Source organism: Salvia hispanica, chromosome 3 (genome assembly GCF_029641045.1).
Source record: "Salvia hispanica isolate PSC_SH4W2 chromosome 3, Shi_PSC_v1, whole genome shotgun sequence".
Classification (NCBI taxonomy): Eukaryota; Viridiplantae; Streptophyta; class Magnoliopsida; order Lamiales; family Lamiaceae; genus Salvia; species Salvia hispanica.
Window position 1 is genome coordinate 50,148,090 of NC_142694.1, and position 21,472 is coordinate 50,169,561.

Genomic DNA, 21,472 nt, shown 5'->3' on the forward strand with positions numbered 1-21,472 from the left:
TTTGAACCTGAGAATCAACATCTTTTTGCAATTTTTAATCTTGCAAAGTATTGATTTATAGGTTGCCATATAATGAAAAATAGTTTGCATTGGTGATGATCGTCCATAATCCTACGAAAAAGATATCGGTAAACAATTAAACAATTTTTAGATTGAGTTGTTTTTGGATCACATACCTATACATATGAAAAAAAATGGAAGTAGATGCAACAAATTGTCATAAATTTTAGATATATAGTGATTATTTTAATTTATAGTTTCTATAAATAATCTTGTATGTCACCTACAAAAATCTATTATGTATATTTGATAAGCTTAACTCTACATATATGTATTTGTTTGAAACCCCTAAATATTTTCAATTAACTTAAATTTATCTTCTTCTTTTTGATTTTATTTCTCTTTTTTTTTTTTTTTTTGGTACATTAGTTACTCATTTCCAATTAGCTGGCAAGGCTATGTTAATGTTAACAAGTGGAAATACGAAAATCGATTTGATCATAGCAAATATCATCTCATCTGACGTAGGCAACCTTCTTCAACTAGCAGTAAGCATGGAAATACCAGCAATTTGTAAGCTATTTAATTTTCTCCAAATTTGGACCTTTTCATTTCAATATTTGTTTCAATTTGTAACCTATTTATTTCTCTAATATCTCATCTTGTACACATCTAGTGATGTCGAACGATGACAACCCAAGCATGGCCAAGAGTGTGATTGAGAACGGGGCGTTTCTCTACATCAAGAGGCCAGCGACCCCCGAGATGCTAAGATACCTATGGCAGGATGTGGCGAGGGAGACCAGGCGCGTGATGAGAGAGCGCGAAAGGCTGGCGGCCAGCTACATTACGCCTCCGTGTGGCATCGAGTTTTGGGAAATGGAAAACCCTAACAACTTGTTCAGTGTGGATAAAGGTAAGCGTAAACGAAGCGATTACTATAACGAAAAATATGTTGAAAACGAACACAGCTTCGATAATAGTATGATGAGCCAAGGAAATGTGAAAAAAAAGATGTGCATCCATTGGACCTCAGAGCTACGCGAGAAATTTGACGAGGCTTGTTATCAACTAGGGGATGGAAGTAAGAATATTTTCCTAAATATAAAATTTTAAAACGTGAATAATGCATACTATTGAAACTAGCTAACATTTATTATTTAATAATTGCTTCAATTTAGATATCTTTCCAACGGAATTAGTGAAGAAGATGAATGTGCCTGGACTAACAAGATTGCAAGTAGCAAGTCATCTTCAGGTTTGTTTTTCAACGACTTAAACTTACAATAAGTTATATCAACAATATTTAGACATGTCAATTTTTATAGCCTACTTATTTTTGCTTGCTTTTTGAAATTAATTTTCTCTCTTAAACTCATAGATAAAATAATTTTACTTGTTAACTTTTTTTCTTATTTTATTAAAAACTAATGGTTGTAAACTTGATGAAGCTTATTTAAAGGGGACGGTGTATTGAGAAGACCCTAATTTTTTAAAATTATTTTTAGAAAATGCGCCAGCTTGGCGGTGAAGACCCAGAGTCAACCCAAACGGATCCCAAGTCATCTGATGGTAAGAGGTCCAACAACAAGCGGAAGCGGTTTGGGCTCATGCCCCGAATCTTGCATGACAAATTTAAAGAGCGGGTCCAGTCATCCGATGGTCAGGGGTCAAGCCACAATCCAAGTCGGTTCGGGTCCATGCCCGAAATAATGAAGGACAAATCAAAAGACCGAGTCGGCGATCATGGATCAAGAAGAGAAATGGAGGGTGTGGCTAATGAAACAGGGATGGCTAACCAGTCCACAAATGATAATGTGGAAAACGAAACATTCTACACAAATCCCGAAAATATTGCACAAGACAAACACTCTTCTTCTTCAAGCCACTTATCATTTGATGATTATTCCTATTTTCAGTGATCTTTGATTTGTGCAGTAATTGAGCATTCTTCAATTATGTATCCATAATTGTTTTGTTTAAACTAGCTTGAAGAAGTCGATCCACATAATGATAATAATTTTATTGCTTATACATTCTTTATGTCTCTATATATATAAATGAAGTCATGCAATTACAATGTGTGTCTTTGTTAATTCGAATAAAATTAATTAATTATCATATTTAATGTTCAATCATCTTTGTATCATTATCTATTTTTACTTATATCATTATCTATTTTTTTTACTTATTTGAGAAGATGATTTGACTCAAATAAGAGGTATAATTGTCATAAGCGAGGATTTTTTCAGGTGCAGCGATGATGGCAATGGCACTGGCCCTTGCGATATTTAGGACACAAAAACAGAGACGTGGTACTTGTGTTAAAATATACTCCACCAGTTCCATAAAAATAAGGACACTTTTCTTTTTCATATGTCCCATAGAAATATCACATTTCCATTTAGAAAGTTCTTCTAAACTCATTACCAATATACATTAATTTATTTACAATTTATATCACAGGATCCACCATTAAACACTAATAATGTGGGTCATACTATCGACTAACACTATTTTAACTATATTTTTCTTCATCTCTCTTACTTTACCAATTATACATTAATTACCGTGCCATTCCAAATATCTTCATTTTTCTTGGACGGGGAGAGTACAATTTAATATGCAAAACAAAACATCCTAAATTAATGACAAATTATCTTAATCTTTTGGTTCTTTTAGAATGTTTCATTTGTGTCCCCTAATTTTAGTTAGGACCCAATAAAGAAGGATGATTTATGAAATATTGGCAGTAAATTTAGAAATTAGTGTCTTTAATTGCATTAAAAATGTCATATTCCTTTTGTTTTAGTAGTGTCGTCGTGGTGGAGCTCGAGTGGCTTGGTGCTGCCCGTGCTGGTGGCCGCCGGCTGATCGTCCCCATCAAGTCCACCGCTTCCTCTATATACAAGGGATACAATTGTGGTTTCTTATTTTGATAATTATATCTACCTAATATTTATTGAGATTTTAGTGCGATATTACAATGACGTACCTTTCACATTTCAAAAATATAATTTTTAATATACTTTTTCAGTTACCTTTTTATAAAATAATGATAATCAAATTTTATGATATTCAGCATCGAAAGATATTCTAACTTTATTTGTTTTTTCAATTTGAAGAGATAAATTATTGCCCAATTCGTCTCAAATTAAGTGATTTGTAATCTTAACTGGGACATGATAATATAAGATACATATATTTCATTTTTTTATAAGAAATAAGATTTTTAGTCTCTCCTATTTTATTTGTGAAAAACTTTGGAACGGGTGTGTATGGTGGTGGGCTAGCTCGTCTTCATAATTAGAATAAAATACTTCCCCCATTCCGCTTTAGCAGTCCCGATCACTTTTCTGCAGTCGTTTCATAAAAATGATAACAAATAATTAAAGCGAAAAAATGGTAAAGTAAAAAAGAGAATAATACATAGAAGAGATTAAACATGCATATATAGGTGTTTTTCTCAATTTCATGAATTGGATTGCATCAAAATATATAATAATTATTTTTTGAGGTTATCAACTGATTCTTTGAACTTTAAAACTAATTCACACTTCTTATCTTCCGCATTATAATTAGAGTTATAAACAACAAGCACTACATGACAGTATGGAAAATTGAACATTGATCTATTGATGTTATATATACTTTTGGTTTGTGTTTATCTTATTTTCTAGCATAAGTTTCTAGTTCTTTTTTCACTTTTTATATGAACATAATCGTCTCATTCAAACTCTAATACATTTTCGTGCCCATTTGCAGATTTTGTTGCATTAAATTAAGATCAAAAACACTAATTCAAAATGACTTAATATCTTTCGGTTATGAGTGAACTTCATGTTCTCTTTGTGAACCATGAATGGAGTTGTTTATACACCACAAGCCTGATGGAATTATGCCAGTACAGAGGTATATATACTTTTGATGTTTCAATAAATTTATGTGCAAGTTGTATCGGTATAGTCATATAAGAATACTGCTCTTTATTACACATTATAAAAAAAAAGACATAAACGTGTCTGACTTTCCTAATTTTGCTTTGACTGATGTTTACTCATCTTCTTCAATTGTCAACATTCAGTCAATGATGAAAAACAAACACTTGTATCTAACATTAGTAGTTAATTATGGAGTTTGAAAAATAAGCTTTTATGGAATCACATTTATTAACATCACAAATTTCAGTTCATTTCAATTCATCTTCAAATTTTAATTTACTATTATAGACTAAAAATAAAATAATAATGACGTTAGATGCCTTCTTATATTGACCTATTTTATTTGGTTTTGCGTTCTGAGGTGTTTTGCCTTTAACGCAGCCCCAAACATTATAACATAAGTATATCCAATAAAAAATGAAAGAAAGATCCAATAACATGTCATAAAGATATATAATGATTATTTTAATTTATAGTTAATTTCCATGAATAATCTTGTATTTCACCTAAAAAAATCTATATACGTTATAGGGGATGTAATCAATTGCTAACTAATTACCAATCCCAAATTGAGACCAATTTTCAACTATTAGATTAGAAGATCTTGTGGTTAATATAATGCCAAGTGTAATATATTTTAAATTTAAATAATTATTAATTAAATTAAAAGGGTATTAATGTCAAATCCTATATGTAGTAATTATAACTAACTATTTTCTCTCTCCTCAAAATCATCTCAAATCTTTAAATTTACGTAACTCTCTCAATTTAAATTATTTTTTCGCAAAAAATATATCAAATTAAAGATAATTTAATAAGGATTCCAACGAGATCTCAATTGCATATGTTCCGACGACGTTCGGATGATGAAATTTGATATTTTTTATTTTAGTTTTCGTAAATGTTGATACCCAAATTTTTATCAACAAATACATCAAAAAATCTCAATAAAACCATGTAAAAATCTCAATAAATATGTGTTGATATTTTCTTGTACTAATGTTGATATTCTTATATCATATTGTTGATATTTGTAATACACAATGTTGATATAAAAAAACACTCACGAAAATGATCATATGATAACATAATGACGATATTACCCTTTTGTTGATATTTTGTCTACTATTTATTGAGATTTGTGAGCTTTAATCTCATCCACTCATTTTAAAATCCAAGGGTGAAAATTTAGTCTTGATTTTGGATTAGGGTGCTATAAGCATTAGAATAAGACCCTATGTTATAGTATTTCATAAGCTTAACTCTATCTATAATTATGTATTTGACCCCTATACATTACATTTTCTTTTATATTAATTTCTAAATATTTTCAATAGGTTAAATTTATTTTCTTCTTTTTTATTTATTTTATCCTTTTTTTCGTATTTTAGTTACTCCTGTCCAACTTGCTGGCGATGTTATCGCAATATTATTAAATGGAAAGACGAAAATCGATTTGATCATAGCAAATATCACCACATTTGATGTATAAAAGATTCTTGAACTAGCAGTAAGCATGGAGATACCAACAATTTGCAAGTGTTAAAATTTTTAAATTTTGTCCCACATCGACTTAGTGAAGATCCTAGCTCATCTATATAAGTATGGATAATCCTCCCTCTTATAAGTTTTTTTAAGGGATGAGTGGCTCATTTCTAATACTCCCTCCGTCCCGCTTCAGCAGTACTCTTTTCTATATTATTCTCTCTTACTTTACCATTTCCTCACTTTAACTATTTTTTATTATTTTTACAAAAAGAGGGCAGTAAAGTCAATGGGACTGTTAAAGCGGGACGGATGGAGTATGATATTTGAGCGGACCCAAGTCGATGATAAATTATCTCTTTATCTCTTCTCTTGCCTACCTCCGTAAAGTCCGATGCGTCATTCCGGCCCACACGTGAGAGGGCGTGTTAAAATGGAAAGTTGATCACTTGTGGTGGGACGGAGGGAGTATTAATATTGCATTAAAAATACACTACAGCAAAAAAGACCGGAGTTCGACATTTTTTAATACTATTAAGGACACTAATTTGTGTTTCTAATTAATACTAGAAATCACCTTTCGAGTGATTGAATAGTGTTAAAACTCTTATTTTATTTCCAAAAGAATAAACAGATTATTTTTGTCATAATGTTGTTATGTTTTACATTTAATGGATGTTTATTACATGTTTAAATGTATAAGTAACTTAACAAAGTCTAAATCTTTGTTTTAGTAGACCGGTTGTGGGCGTCGTTCACTTTAAGATAACACGGTCAGTTCTGAACAAAGAAAAAGAAGAATTTCACAACCTAGATAGGCTTAGACTACCTATCGTGAAAGGTTGCAATGTCAGTTCGATTATTTCTAAGCCTTACTGAAATAAGATGACGTTCGTGTGGTATAGCAATGTCAGTCCGATTATTTCTTAAGCATTTAAATGTTTGGAAACCATCTTGTAAATGCACAAGCAAACACAATGTAATAATAATATTGATTCTATTCGTGCGAAACTGCTCGAATAATACTGAATTGAGTTAAAAGTGGATTGTAGAGTTTTTGTACACAAACAATATACTATTCGTGCTCGAAACATGTTTTTCAGTAAACCAAACCTAACAATGATGCTGCGTACTTGTTTGAACTAAGCAAAAAGAGGACAACTACAATAAGCAGTTGCGAAAAAAAATATTACCTACATCCCATAATAAGAGTCACATTTCAATTTTACCATAAACGGTAAGTAGGCCTCAAATTTCATCAACTTATTTCACTCACATTTTATTATTACACTAATTTATATAAATGATACCCATACTCCACTAACCACTATTTTAAAAGCCGGACTGGACCCGCCGGTCGGACCGGTTTTGGCCGCGAACCGGTGCTTAGCCCGGTCTGGTTCACACTAATAAACCAGTTGACATTTGGACCGTTTTGGACTGGGTAAACCGGCCGATTTGATCGGAAATCGGGAACTGGTTGAACCGGTTTTTTCCATTTACTAGTATTTTCTTAAAAATATAAAATTGATCCTAACAAGAATCAACCCCTTGACCTATTTGTTATTAAAGCATGACCTCTGCCACTCCACCACTTCCATATTTGTGACATAACATTAACTTTAATTATAATTATACGCAATAAAACTCTGAAATTTGTTATCTATATTCAATAGTATTATATTCTTGTAACTAAATAACTAACAATTTATGCATATGAAGTTATTGTGATTAAGAAAATCATTAATATATATATATATATATATATATAGAGTCCCATTATCCACAAATCCTCTCTTAATGACCGAACTAGAGACCAAATTTGGGCCCTTAGATGTAGTTTTTAATGGATGAGATTAGACCATGCTTTATTAATTTCACTCCTTCATTAGGTAAACAATTTACTTCAATCCAGGGGTATTTTGGCCAAAATACATTTAGGGTAAAATTTTTGCAGCAACCTTCATTCAATTCACGTGATTTTCTTCATTTTCAATTCTCTATTTATCTTCTTCTCCAAAATCGACGAATTTCTTCTACAAATCGACGAATCTTCTGCAAATCAACGGATCTTATCATCAATTGAATTGAATCTCATCCTCCTCCGATGAGCTCAGCTGCAGCAGCAGCATACTACTACACCGGATGCGAACACGACTACGAGCCGCACTTCCTCGATTCCTGCTCCCTCTGCGGCAGATCGCTCTGCCAAAACAACGACATCTTCATGTACAGGTAAAATTAGGTGAAAATCCAAGAGATTTGGAGCTGAATTGGTTAGCGGAGTTTCTAATTTGGTGGATTTTTGCAGAGGGAACACGCCGTTCTGTAGCCAGGAGTGCAGGCAGGAACAGATAGAGATGGATGAGGCGATGGAGAAGAAGAAATGGAAGAGGTCTTCTTCCTCCAAGAGATCGAGCGCTGCGAGACAGAGCTCCGACGAATCTGACATCAATAAAGCTGTACGCACTGGAGTAGTGGCTGTGGCCTGAGATTATAAACTTGATTTCAAATAATTAAGTATACAGTATTTGAGAAGAGACTACTGATAAGTTCATCGGTGAATTCACAACAACTGGATTCATTATAACAACAATTTAGTTCATTCAGTTGTGTTATTACCTCATTATAACAACAATTTAGTTCAATAAGAGTCGAATTGATGGCATACTTCAATGTGCAAATAACACATCAGTTAAAGATGTTACTTCATTATAATGTTTTATTACTTCATTTTTGTTGTGATTTACTTCATTATTATGTATTATTACTTCATTTTAGTAATAAAACCTACTGTATAAATAGATCATTTATATTACTTCATTATCATAACTTATTACTTCATTATATGAATTCAATACTTCATACTAACTAGATTATAGTTAATAGGAAAACAGATCATTTATATTACTTTATTATCATAATTTATTACTTCATCTTATCAATTTACTATTTTATCAAAAAGAATATGTAGTTCATTTTAATGTGTTATAACAACAATTTAGTTCAATAAGAGTCGAATTTATGGCATACTTTAATGTGCAAACAACACATCAGTTAAAGATGTTACTTCATTATAATGTTTTATTACTTCATTTTTGTGGTGATTTACTTCATTATTATGTATTATTACTTCATTTTAGTAATAAAACCTACTGTATAAATAGATCATTTATATTACTTCATTATCATAACTTATTACTTCATTATATGAATCCAATACTTCATACTAACTAGATTATAGTTAATAGGAAAACAGATCATTTATATTACTTTATTTTCATAATTTATTACTTCATCTTATCAATTTACTATTTTATCAAAAAGAATATGTAGTTCATTTTAATGTGTTGTAACAACAATTTAGTTCAATAAGAGTCGAATTGATGGCATACTTTAATGTGCAAACAACACATCAATTAAAGATGTTACTTCATTATAATATTTTATTACTTCATTTTTATTGTGATTTACTTCATTATTATGTATTATCACTTCATTTTAGTAATAAAACCTACTGTCATTTATATTACTTCATTATCATAACTTATTACTTCATTATATGAATCCAATACTTCATACTAACTAGATTATAGTTAATAGGAAAACAGATCATTTATATTACTTTATTATCATAATTTATTACTTCATCTTATCAATTTACTATTTTATCAAAAAGAATATGTAGTTCATTTTAATGTGTTGTAACAACAATTTAGTTCAATAAGAGTCGAATTGATGGCATACTTTAATATGCAAACAACACATCAATTAAAGATGTTACTTCATTATAATATTTTATTACTTCATTTTTACTTTGATTTACTTCATTTTTATGTATTATTACTTTAAAGCGAATTGACGGCCACCGGCGGGAAGGACAGCCACAGCAAGGTCCTGACATCGCGAGGGCTAAGAGACCGCTGCGTTCGATTAGCGGTTAACACCGCGATCGAATTCTATGATTTGCAGGACCGATTAGGCTACGAACAGCCGAGCAAGGCGGTGGAGTGGCTGCTCGCGGCAGCAGCTAGCTCGATTGCAGAGTTGCCGCAGATCAATTCCCCCTTTCCGGCGGCGGTCGGTGGTAGCAGCAGCTTCGAGACCTCGATTTCCAGATCTGAGAAGACGGTTAAGGAAAATGAGAAAGAGAAATCTTCTTATGTTGCTTCCTTCACCGAGCTATTGAGCGGAGGCAAGGATGCATCCGATGAGAATTCCAATAGCGAAGCGGCCAGGCTGGCGGTGGCAAGCGGGCAGCGAAGTAGCGAGGTGGAGGGAGCGGTGGTCATAGAAGCACTAATGAGGGAGAGAAAGAGAGCTAGAGAAGAGGATACGGTGGCGCCTTCTCTACGATGAGAGAGAATTGTAGAGAAAGAAGTTGGTTGGAATTGGGAAGTGAGGATGAGCTGCACATTACTAAACTACCCTTTACCAATTTAATTGAGTAAAAAATTCAGAAATTATTAATAACCATTAGATGTGATTAATGCATGGATGAGATTTAGTCTCTAGTTCGGCCCTTAAGAATGGTTCGACATTGATCACAACTCTATATATATATATATATATATATATATATATATATGGGAGTGATCAATTGCTAACTCATCCCTTAGTTGCTAACTACAACTAATTTAAGACCATAAGATTTTAGAAATCTTGTGATCTACAATTTGCCATGTGTAATTTCGTTTTTCATTTTTTAATATTAAAAAGATAATAGTAAGTATCAAATTTAGGGTTTAGAAATATAATGTCAATACAGTGTATGAAATACATCAACACGAAGACATAATAATGTCAACACAATTTCATATTGACATTTTACAAGCATAATATTGACATATTATGTAGGTGTATTGACATAAATCTGTTCGTAAAAAATACGAAAATTAAAAAAAAATTTAATTTTTTTCAAATTTTGACGTCGGAACATATGCATGTAGTATATCGTTGGAATCCTTATAAAATTATCATTAATTTGATATATGTTATATGAATTTAAAGTTTTGGGATTTCTTTTAAAAGTTAGTCATAACTAACTTGACATTAATACCCCTATTGATTTTTATTAGAATTAATCTTATAGCCTTATTGACGTTTTTGTTGATCGTATTGACATTTTGTGGTTGATGATCTATGCCTTTAATTTGAATATCTAATGGCTATTATTGAGTTGTAGTTAGCAATTAAGCATTGAGTTAGCAATATAACACTCCCCAATATATATATATATATATATATATATATATATATAGGATTGTGTTAAAATGACAACACCTCTTAAAGTAACACCATACCACCATTCCTAGCCAATCATTTGTACATGTGGACGAATAATAAGCTGCCATGTGGCAATCATAAAAATTTCTCAAGGGTAAATTTTTGCGGACTGCAATATCCAATACACTAGACTGCAATTTTTCCCGACTGCAATATCCAATACGCCAGACTGCAATCTATAGATTGCAGTCTGGCGTTTATACTATTGCAGTCTAGCATATATAATATTGCAGTCTAGCGTGGTGTCACAGTGTCATTTTAAGAATGTTGTCATTTTAACGCACCCCTATATATATATATATATATATATATATATATATATATATATATATATATATATATATTATATAGGGATGTATGGGCACACTATGGTGCCACCTTAATTAAAGTGACAACTTAACTCTATTTATAGCCATCCGATCTCCTAATTAGATGGTTGAGATTGATTTGTAGAATCAGAGCATGGATTGCTTGGTTAGTAACATATTATTGCTTATAAGGATAATTCTGTCTTTTTGCTGAAATTGAAACTGATACGGGAGTGGAAAATCCCGATAAATTTGGGCGATGATTCATGATATTTTTCTCCCACTTCGCAATAACTCTTTCCCACTAACTTGAAAACAGAATCACCATTCTCTCTCCCCAATCGACCTTTCTCTCTTTCTCTCTTTTATTCAATTACCGATTTCATTCCTAATTTACAATAAACCCATTACTAATTTACAATAAACCCTAGGTCAGTGGCGCTTTCTGCTAGGCATCTCGCGACGAAGCTCCGAAATTCGCCACGTTGGGCAAGTCATCGCTGGTTGTTCATCGCCCGACGCTTCGGCCTCATGCTCGTGATCTTTGGGTCCGATTTTCGATTAATTATTGCTTAGTCTGACCTGTTTAGTGGTTGTTTAGATTCTATTGCTTATTTTTGAATTGCTTATTGCTTATTTTTTAATTGCTCATTGCTTATTGCTACATCACGTTGCCCTAAGCAAACCTAAATTTCCAGTTCACCACCATCAGTCAAAAATTCGGATTGCTTATTGCTTTTGTTTATTTGTTGTTGCTTATATTGCATTGTTCATTGCTAATTGCATACACGGGCTGTTGTTGCTTTGCACAATAATGTAGATTTTCGATTTATTATTGCTTAGTCTGATTGCATAGTGCTTATTTAGGTTTTACAGCTTATTGATTATTGTTCTATTGCTTTTTTTCGAACTGCTTATTGCTTATTGTATATGTTGATTGGTTATTCTTGTATTGCGTCGTTAGTTGCTAATTGCCAGAACGGGTTGTTGTTGCTTTGCATAATAATGTGTTTGTAATTGCTTATTTGTACCTAATATTTGCTTTGTTTGTGGTGGCTCCATTTAGGATCTATAATTAATGACTTCCTGGAATGCATTGTATGACTTGGTGCTTGCTTGTTATGTCTTTGAAATTGCTTGATAAAGGGATTGGTATTTATTATGGTTGCTACATTTAAAACTTATTCTTCTTGGCTTGGATTCATATGCTGTGAATCCGGTTAGGTGTGGTTTGCTATCGGATATATGTCCTTTTTTTTAAATACGGGATGACGTTGGGTGTGGTTCCTCGAAACCAATTACGCTTGATTGATCCTTAGTAATTGCTTGGTTCTATTATATTGTTGGCTTGGTTGGAAACTGATTTTTTTTGCTTATTAATGACTGGAAATTTGCTTGTTCACAAGATATTATCTGATTAGAATAATGACGTTTGTGTGCGTAATAATGGATGAGTCATTGTTTGTTTCTGCCATATGAGTTGCTTGCTTAACAATTAGTTTTGTAAATGCTCAAAAGAAGTATTAGTTTTGTTTGTATTTATTTTGGTCGTGCAACACAGGACGCAATTATACAATGCTGAGAAAGAGGAAGACAACCGAAGAGCCTGAGATAGAAGAGGAATGCGAAAGACAATTTGCAAAAGCTCAAAGTCGATCCGAAAATGAGGGTTGATCAGGGAAAAATTCTGATAAAGACAAATAACTATGAATGGTGAATGATATTTTTTGAATGTTGAAAAGATGGCGGCAGAGTACCCCAAACCTTGAATAGTGAATGCTATTGTTTTAGAAAAATGACAATAACTTTGTTTTGTTTTGTTTTGTTAGGAATATTGGTTTATTTTGGTGTAGTTACTGGTGGTTTCAGAATTTCTTTTGTGGTTGTACTTTTTGCATGTGACATGCATAGAAAAATACGTTAGGACACTATATATAGGCAAACAAAATAAACTAATGATTTTCAAACCAAGCAAATTCTAAAACATAAACAATAAAAAATACTTATAAAATCAAGCAAGTTGCGATACAAATCCAATGTTGATTATGAAAGTACATCAAGGGCTAGTCAAATTCAATTAATTATAAATTGACATGTTATATATGATACGCAATTTGGGAAGAATAACCAAGCATTAAAATAAATGTTACCAAGCAAGATGATACGCAACAACTTCTTCTAATAAAAGTTTTCTCACGGACAAATTTCCTTAATCACAAAGCGAAATGAAGCAAAGCCATATTAAACCAAATTAATGGCTAGTTGATTTGTATTGATAGGGTGTAAAAGAACATTAGTAAAAAGCAATATATATAGTAAAAAGCAATATAGAACATTAGTAAAAAGCAATTTTGAACATTATTGACGAATCCGGAATACATGCCACTGATAAGCAATTTTAAACTAGGAATCAAGCAATATTAAACATCTAACCAAACATGTTGATATTCTACATCCGAAGTCAAATAAGAAAGCAAAAAACTAATGTAATAATCAATCTATCACAATGATATGCAACTGCGGATTCAGTGGGCAGCAATAAAAGTAAAGTATATAAGATTTGGTTCCACGTTTCCGAGTGTCGAAACCAGCTTCACGAGCATAAGCGTCGTAGAAAGCAATTCCGTCGTCCAAGCTGTTGAATTTCTTGCCAATGAATGATTTTACTTTGTTAGGGCAGTCGGGCACACAAGTAACGGCATATGGTACAGAATAAGCAATTTTTATAAAAGAGGAAAGCAATACAAGGTACTAAATCAAGCAATCATAACTACATATGATATAGAATAAGCAATTTCTATAAAAGAGGAAAGCAATACAAGGTACTAAATCAAGCAACCACAACTGCATATGAAATAGAATAAGCAATTTCTATTAAAGAGGAAAGCAATACAAGGTACTAAATCAAGCAACCATAATTGCATATGATATAGAATTGCATATGATATAGAATAAGCAATTTCTATAAAAGAGGAAAGCAATACATGGTACTAAATCAAGCAACCATAACTGCATATGATATAGAATAATCAATTTCTATAAAAAATGAAAGCAATACAAGGTACTAAATCAAGCAACCATAACTGCATATGATATAGAATAAGCAATTTCTATAAAAGAGGAAAGCAATACAAGGTACGAAATCGAGCAAACATGCGATTCAAAATCAGTGTTAAATAAAAGCACAACAAGCACTTCCATGCAAGCACAGACAATATGTAAAGCGATAGAATTGGTCGTCGATTATTAATTTGAGACAACAACCAGAGATATTTTAACAACTAACATATGCAATTTCAGTCCAATACGTAAGCAACCGAACATATTTAACCAAACAATCTGACTTACGAATTCTGTATGGTGTAATAGAACTGCTCATTTACGAATTCAACTAGGAAGATACAAATATGAACTCCGTGAGATTTAATCACAAATTCAAAAACTTCATTTATGAATTCAACTAGAAAGATACAAATTCAGTAGTTACATATCAAATTCGTTAAATTGATTTAACATATCAAAATTTACAACTACACGATTACATAAAATAGAATCACATATCGAAAACCAACAAACTGAAACCACACAATTACACGATTACACAATCAGAATTGCTTCTTACCGTCTACAAAATCAGTGAAATGGAAGTCATCGGGAACATCATTCTCCAAGGATTGACTACTGATCATAATTGAAGGAAGAATTACAGATAACAAAATGAAAATAGCGCTGGAGATTAAAAGATTTGCAGAGACTGAAAATACAGATTGCTGTTTTTTGCTAAAGATTTGATAAATTAATGTAAAAAATAGAAGAAGGAGAGAAGGAGGAAAGACCGTGTTTTATGTTTAGAGAGAAACAGCTGGAACTGAGCTTTCCAGTTATAGCCTTTTGCATATTTTAATTCATTTTTTCAAAAAAATCGAAAACTGGCAAGTGACATATTAAAATTGCATCTCCATCAAAATCTAACGGCTCAGATTGGTGGCACAGTGTCACATATATATATATATATATATATATATATATATATATAGGGTTTTGATCTATGAAGACCAGATTTAAATACAGAAACGCAGAACACGGTCATACGTAGAGCATTTTTAGGTCATAGTTAGTTTATTATTAGGTCATGCTTTGTTAGTATGACCTAAAATGATCTTAACATGACATAAACTCAAATATTATAATATGACCTAAAACTACTTAATTATGACCTTCCGTGTTTTGGGTTAATTATTGACCCTTAGATCATCTAATCCTAGGGCCAAGATTTGGGCTGCATTTCTGGGTTTAAATGCATTCTTATTTTGATCATCTCCCTATATATATATATATACATACAACATTGATGTTAGTTATTAGTTATTACTGTAAATTAGTTAGTATTTGATCACACACCTATATATATATATATATATATATATATGTTTCTTAACTTAAATACGTATAAATTTAGGGCTCGTTTGATAAGAAAGATGAGATATACTAAGATTTGTTAAATAAGATAAGAAATGCAGGCTTCGTGTCAAGATAAGCTCGGATGAAGGTTTTTTTCGTTGTTGTTTGGTAGACAAGAAATTATCTAGATTTTTGTATTAATAAATCATAATAAATGAGGTAGAAATGCTATCCGACCAAATTTATGAGATACATATCTTTGTATTTTAAGGAAAAATTTGCGGGCTTGGATGGGCCATAGAGAAAACCACGGGCTGACATAATAGGTTAACTATGATATCAAACATTTAGAAATAGTCATGTAAGTATCTATATCTAGGCATTACTAACCTATCAAACGGGCTCTTAATGTTTTATAGTACTCCATATGTTTAATTGTATTTATCATTTATTATGTTGTAACGATATTTTATAATCCAATAAATTAAAATTACATATAATTATATATAAATTTTAATATTTTATGCATAAAAATAGTATTTAATTTTATTTATCATCTGCTAGATTTGAATTATGTTTACCGTTTCTAGGGTCATCCTCCATTGCTTATAGCATCATAATCTAAAATTAAGACCAAATCTACACCCTTAGATTTTAAAATGAGTGGATGAGATTGAACCTTACGAATTTCAATAAATAGTAGACAAAATATCAACAAAAGGGTAATATCGTCATTATGTGATCATATGATAATTTTCGTGAGTGTATTTTTATATCAACATAGTGTATTACAAATATCAACAATATGACATAAGAATATCAAGACTAGTACAAGAAAATATCAACACATATTTATTGAGATTTTTACATGGTTTTATTGAGATTTTATATGCATTATATTGAAATTTTTTGATGTATTTATTTATAAAAATCTGGTTATCAACATTTACTAAAATTAAAATAAAAAATATCAAATTTCATCATCCGAATGTCGTCGGAACATATGCAAATGAGATCTCGTTGGAATACTTACAAAATTATCTTTAATTTGATATATTTTTTGCGAAAAATAATTTAAATCGAGAGAGTTACGTAAATTTAAAGTTTTAAAATGATTTTAATGAGAGGGAATTGACATTAATAACCCATATTTTTATTTAATAATTTTCTTAATTAAAAATATAGTCCATGTGACATTATTTCAACCACTAGATCTCCTATCTGATGGCTAAGATTTGGTTTTAATTTGGGATTGTTAATTAGTTAGCAATTGATCACTCCCCACCATTTCTATACTTTAATTATATTTTATTTAAATGAAACACAACTTTTTTTAATTATTTTTGTATAATAATGTATATTTGATCATGACTAAATATATTTTTATTAAATATACTATGTATATAATATGATTAAATTTTATTTGTGATGTATAAATAATACAATATTTGATTAGGGGAGTGATCAATTGCTAACTCATCATTTAATTGCTAACTACAACTAATTTAAGGCCATAGGATTTTAGAAAACGTGTGGTCTACAATTTGCCACGTGTAATTTTCGTTTTTATTAATAAAATAAAATAAAAAGATTAAAAAAACGCCAAATTAGGGTTTTAGATGAAAATGTCAATATAGTGTTTCGGAAATATCAACACAATGCTTTGAGAATGTCAACATGATGCTTTAAGAATGTTAACCCATTGCTTATATTGACATTTTAAATGTATTATATTGGCATATTTTTATATAGTATGTTGACATTTCTGCTTTACGAAAAAATTGAAAAATTTTTGAATTTTTTTTCAAATTTTGACGTCTGAACATATGCATATATGATATCGTTGGAATCCTTATAAAATTATCTTTAATTTGATATATGTTATATGAATTTAAAGTTTTGGGATTTCTTTTAAAAGTTAGTTATAACTAAACATGTAGTTAATTGACATTAATACCCCTATTGATATTTTATGGAATTAATCATATGGCTTTATTGACGTTTTTTGTTGATCGTATTGATATTTATTGGTTGATGATCTAGGCCCTTAATTTGAATATCTAATGGCTATTATTTAGTTGTAGTTATCAATTAGGTATTGAGTTAGCAATATAACACTCCCCTATTTGATTATATATAAAATTTTAAGTTTTTTTTATAGTATATATTTAATTATATACAGTATAACGGTTTGACCAGTGGTTCAACCGGTCGAATCAGTTGAACCGTGAATCAGTAGCCTCGTCGGTTTGCTTGCCAGTCCGATTTTTAAAACATTGCCGGTAACTTTTTCTACTTACTATTGTAATTTGGACTATGTCCAGACAAGTTTGTGCATAAACTCCACATAAACATTCAACATTCACGAGTTAACACAGTACAGATTAACCATAAATTTGATCAAAGAACCAAATTAAATTCAAAGTTGAACAAAAAATTTATCATAACTTCATAATTTCAAAGAAATTCAGCTAAAACCTAGTTTTGAGGCCAAGGACTTTTGATCGAAGAGAAATGGTGGGCTAAGAAGATTTAATACATCAAAATTAGAGGATTTAGAATTTCAATTTCGATTTCCATCAGCTTTTCATTAAATACGAAACTCAACAAATCGGATTGATGGTAACAAATTTGGATTATTACCTAATTATTAATCTATTGATCATAGAGATGAAGTAGCTAGGGCACACACAGATGCAGAGAGAGCGGGCAGCACACAACGAAGAGAGCGAAACAGGGGGAAGTAACACACATCATATTTTTTTTCATTTTAATATGACCCATTTTCAATTTTGACCCGGAATATCACGACCGCACTTTGCTAATAGCAAAGCCGGAAACCGTGGCTAGGGGTGGAAAATAAGAAGAGGGGAACAGAAAGGGGATAAAACAATGACTGAATATATACTTAGAAGTAAGGGGGAAAACAATTTCAAACCAACTTTTAATCACCAGAACTTGAATGAAAATCTTACATTTTAATAAATAATTATCAGAGTAACAGTCGATGTCATCTAGAACCTTAGTACGCAGTGGAACGAACACGGTCACATGTATGGGGACATGCACCGCCGAGAGCCTCTACTTAAAATAAAAGGAAAATCATAACTCTGCAGCATTCTCCACCGTCACTGCTCAACCTGCACATTTAGAAATATATGCAGGGCTGAGTATAAAAATACTCAGTGTACACATTGCCGAAATATACATACATAAAATGAAAATATTGTCATGCCATCACAGTAACACTCGAGGGTTTTTTCTTAAAAGGCCCAAGCTTACTAAATTCTTTGTGAGCTAAAGTTCGACCAATCAGTCTAAGTTCTTTCTTTCTTTTCGCCATATCTGAACACCAAGTGCCGTGGAGATGGTGCTCTCTCACGGTCACCTAACTTTTTCTCCAGCCGGGGAGGTGGCCACCTCCCACGGCCTCCATAACTTTATTTGTGACCCGTGGAAGGTGGCCACCTTCCACAGCCACTTGTGTACACTAATCCGAGTAGGGACACCACCCTCACTTGGACCCGAATTCGATTTTTACGTTCCAACCAAACAGATAGGCATAAAACAAATCATTTATGGCAAGACAACATCATTTACATAAACAACAAACATAGATTCACATTTTCATATTTTCATCCGAATTAGTATGTAGGATAGAAAAGTTCACCTCGTTCGTTTAATTTCCTTAGCTTGATTTTCTCGTTCCGACCTTAACTTGCGGAGATAACCTTTTTCAAGATAGTATAATATAATATAAAATACTAATCAGACTTCAAGAAATTCTTAAATTTTAATAGGAATGCATGCCTCCTAATTAAGTCCTCTCATTTTTCGCTTATCCTTTAAAACTTTTGAAACTCATATATTATTTAATACTCCTTTCACTATTCCCGGCTTCGACTAATTTGGAACTCCATACTTTACTATGAATTTTACTCCCGCAAAACTTTAACAAAACCAAAGATCAATTATTTTAGCTTAGCTACACGTTAAAAGGAACTATATATATAAATACTAATTGAAGCTTAATTTAAAACTTAGGCTAAGATTTAATATTAAATCCCTCCCAAAAAAAATTCATATTTCAAAATTGGGCCAAGACTTCCTTTTATTTTGAACCCAAATAATTAAATTTTTGAAACTGGGCCTCCTTGGTATATTTACCGCAGCCCCCAAATTTATTAAAAGGAGTTGGGCCCGGATTTAAACTTTTCCATTCAATTAGTCAAATGAATTAGTATTTCCTAGCCCAACAATCAAAATAACACACACAAATGAGTACCCACTTCATCTCCATCATCCTAATTAGATGTGAGAGAAGTTCCCACTTCTCACTACCAGCTACTGCCGCGGCCATCATGCCCCAGCGCTGCCGTCCGTCACCGCCTCCGGCGGCGCTCCTCTCCATCTCCCTCTCTTTCTCCCGAAATTTGCTCCCAAGTTCCGACACCCAAATCGAGGACCTCCGTCATTGATTCATGTTGTTTCTCCGCCACCGTGCTGCATCATCGCCGTTCGCTGTCGTCGCTTGGCGCCGCAACATCACAGCTCGGCAGCAATCGGTCCTCTCAGCTTCAAAGCTAAGTCTTAACTCTCGTTTCTGTTCTTAAATTCCAGTTATTGAAATCAAGTTATTAGAATTATTGGTTATCGGTTTAGTTTCGGGCCATTGTTAGGATTTCTTGCTTGAATTACAGTTTATGCAACTTATGCAAAATATTTATGTGAACAAGCTGAAGGAGAAGAGGTATTGAAACTGGATCGATGGACTGTACCTTTCTTGAGGGAGAATTGTTTGAAGACTTGGTATCCACTCCAAAGTTGATGACTGAACCTCTCACCTCTGCTCTCTATTTTGTTTGCAAAATAAGTAGTTGGAAAAATTGTGAGTAGGAGTTACAACGTGTAACAAAAAGGAGGAATGGGGACGCGTGGAGTGGGGAATGAAAGCCACGCCTGGGGTGAAGCAGGAATTGATCTCATTGGTTACTTTGGTTAAACTTCACAATTGGACTCCAAAAATATAAAATTTTCTTATAGTATAAAATTAAGCCCACAATTGCTTTTAGAAATAAATCCTTTTATTTTCATTATGCTTTATTTCTTGGATTTTAAATTCCTTTCACAAAATTTGACACTCAAGACTTTGGTATTATGCCAAAACTAAATATAAATTAAGATTTCCCTTTATCGATCTTAAGCATTTAATATTTTTTTTAATCGGTGAAGATTATATAAAAATTTTCGGCTACCCATTCGACGTCCTTTCGAGTTCAATTAAAAAGAAAGGAAACGCCGGGATGTTACACGGAAAATATCCGTGTCTTTTTTTTTATTTTTAATTTGACCCGTTTTTCATGGAATTTGATTACAATTCTCTTGTTAAATTATGGAATTAATGGAATTAGAATTCAATTTCATATTAAATTGTTGTTGTGATACTGAACATTAGATTTGGAATTGGAGCCTAACACTCACACTTGTGACAACAAAATTTTATTGCTTATGCATTCTTTAACGAGGTGTGGGGTTATTTCTCAATAGAAAAAAGGAAAAGTTCGAAAAAGAACTTAAAATAGTGGAAAGTTAGCTGAATATATTCAATAAAAATAAAGTTATGCAATTACATTATGGCTGGCCACAACGTTTGTCTTTGTAAATTTTATTAAAATAATTACTAAATTAATCATCTTATTTAATATTCCATCTGTCCCGCTTTAGCAGTCCTATTGACTTTTCTGCACTCGTTTTGTAAAAATGATAATAAATAGTTAAAGTGGAGAAATAATAAAACAAAAAAGAGAATAATATAGATAAGACTCTTCTCTATATTATTCTCTTTTTTACTTTATTATTTCTCCATTTTAACTATTTATTATCATTTTTACAAAACAAGTGCAGAAAAGTCAATAGAACTGCTAAAGCGGGACAGAGGGAATATTCAATTATCTTTATAGCATTATCTATTTCTACTTATTTGAGAAGATGATTTGACTCAAATAAGAGGGTATGATTGTCATAAGTATATTTTTTAGGTGAATCTTGAAC

At 31.8% G+C, this 21,472-nt stretch overlaps 1 protein-coding gene and 1 long non-coding RNA gene across 4 annotated transcripts; one reads left to right on the top strand and one right to left on the bottom strand.

Moving 5' to 3' along the window:
• Positions 1-7,533: 7,533 nt before the first annotated feature.
• Positions 7,534-7,918, top strand: LOC148931031 (FCS-Like Zinc finger 3-like). Its single transcript, XM_089066779.1, has 2 exons — positions 7,534-7,661; positions 7,738-7,918. The coding sequence occupies exons 1-2, from the start codon at positions 7,534-7,536 to the stop codon at positions 7,916-7,918; spliced, it is 309 nt and encodes a 102-aa protein (XP_088922905.1).
• Positions 7,919-18,349: 10,431 nt separating this feature from the next.
• Positions 18,350-20,284, bottom strand: LOC148931032 (uncharacterized). 3 transcript variants are annotated; one of them, XR_016136873.1, is made up of 4 exons: positions 20,200-20,284; positions 19,763-20,024; positions 19,092-19,152; positions 18,350-18,561 (listed from the first exon to the last, which is right to left on the bottom strand). It is a non-coding gene; the product is annotated as an uncharacterized LOC148931032 (long non-coding RNA). The 3 variants fall into 3 exon arrangements; XR_016136874.1 differs by lacking the exon at positions 19,092-19,152; XR_016136872.1 differs by lacking the exons at positions 18,350-18,561; positions 19,092-19,152 and having other exon boundaries at positions 19,515-20,024.
• Positions 20,285-21,472: the final 1,188 nt, after the last annotated feature.

Coding starts and splice junctions, on each gene's coding strand:
- LOC148931031 (XM_089066779.1), top strand. CDS start 7,534: ATGAGCTCAGCTGCAGCAGCAGCATACTACTACACCGGATGCGAACAC. Junction 7,662..7,737: donor AACGACATCTTCATGTACAG/GTAAAATTAGGT, acceptor GGATTTTTGCAG/AGGGAACACGCCGTTCTGTA.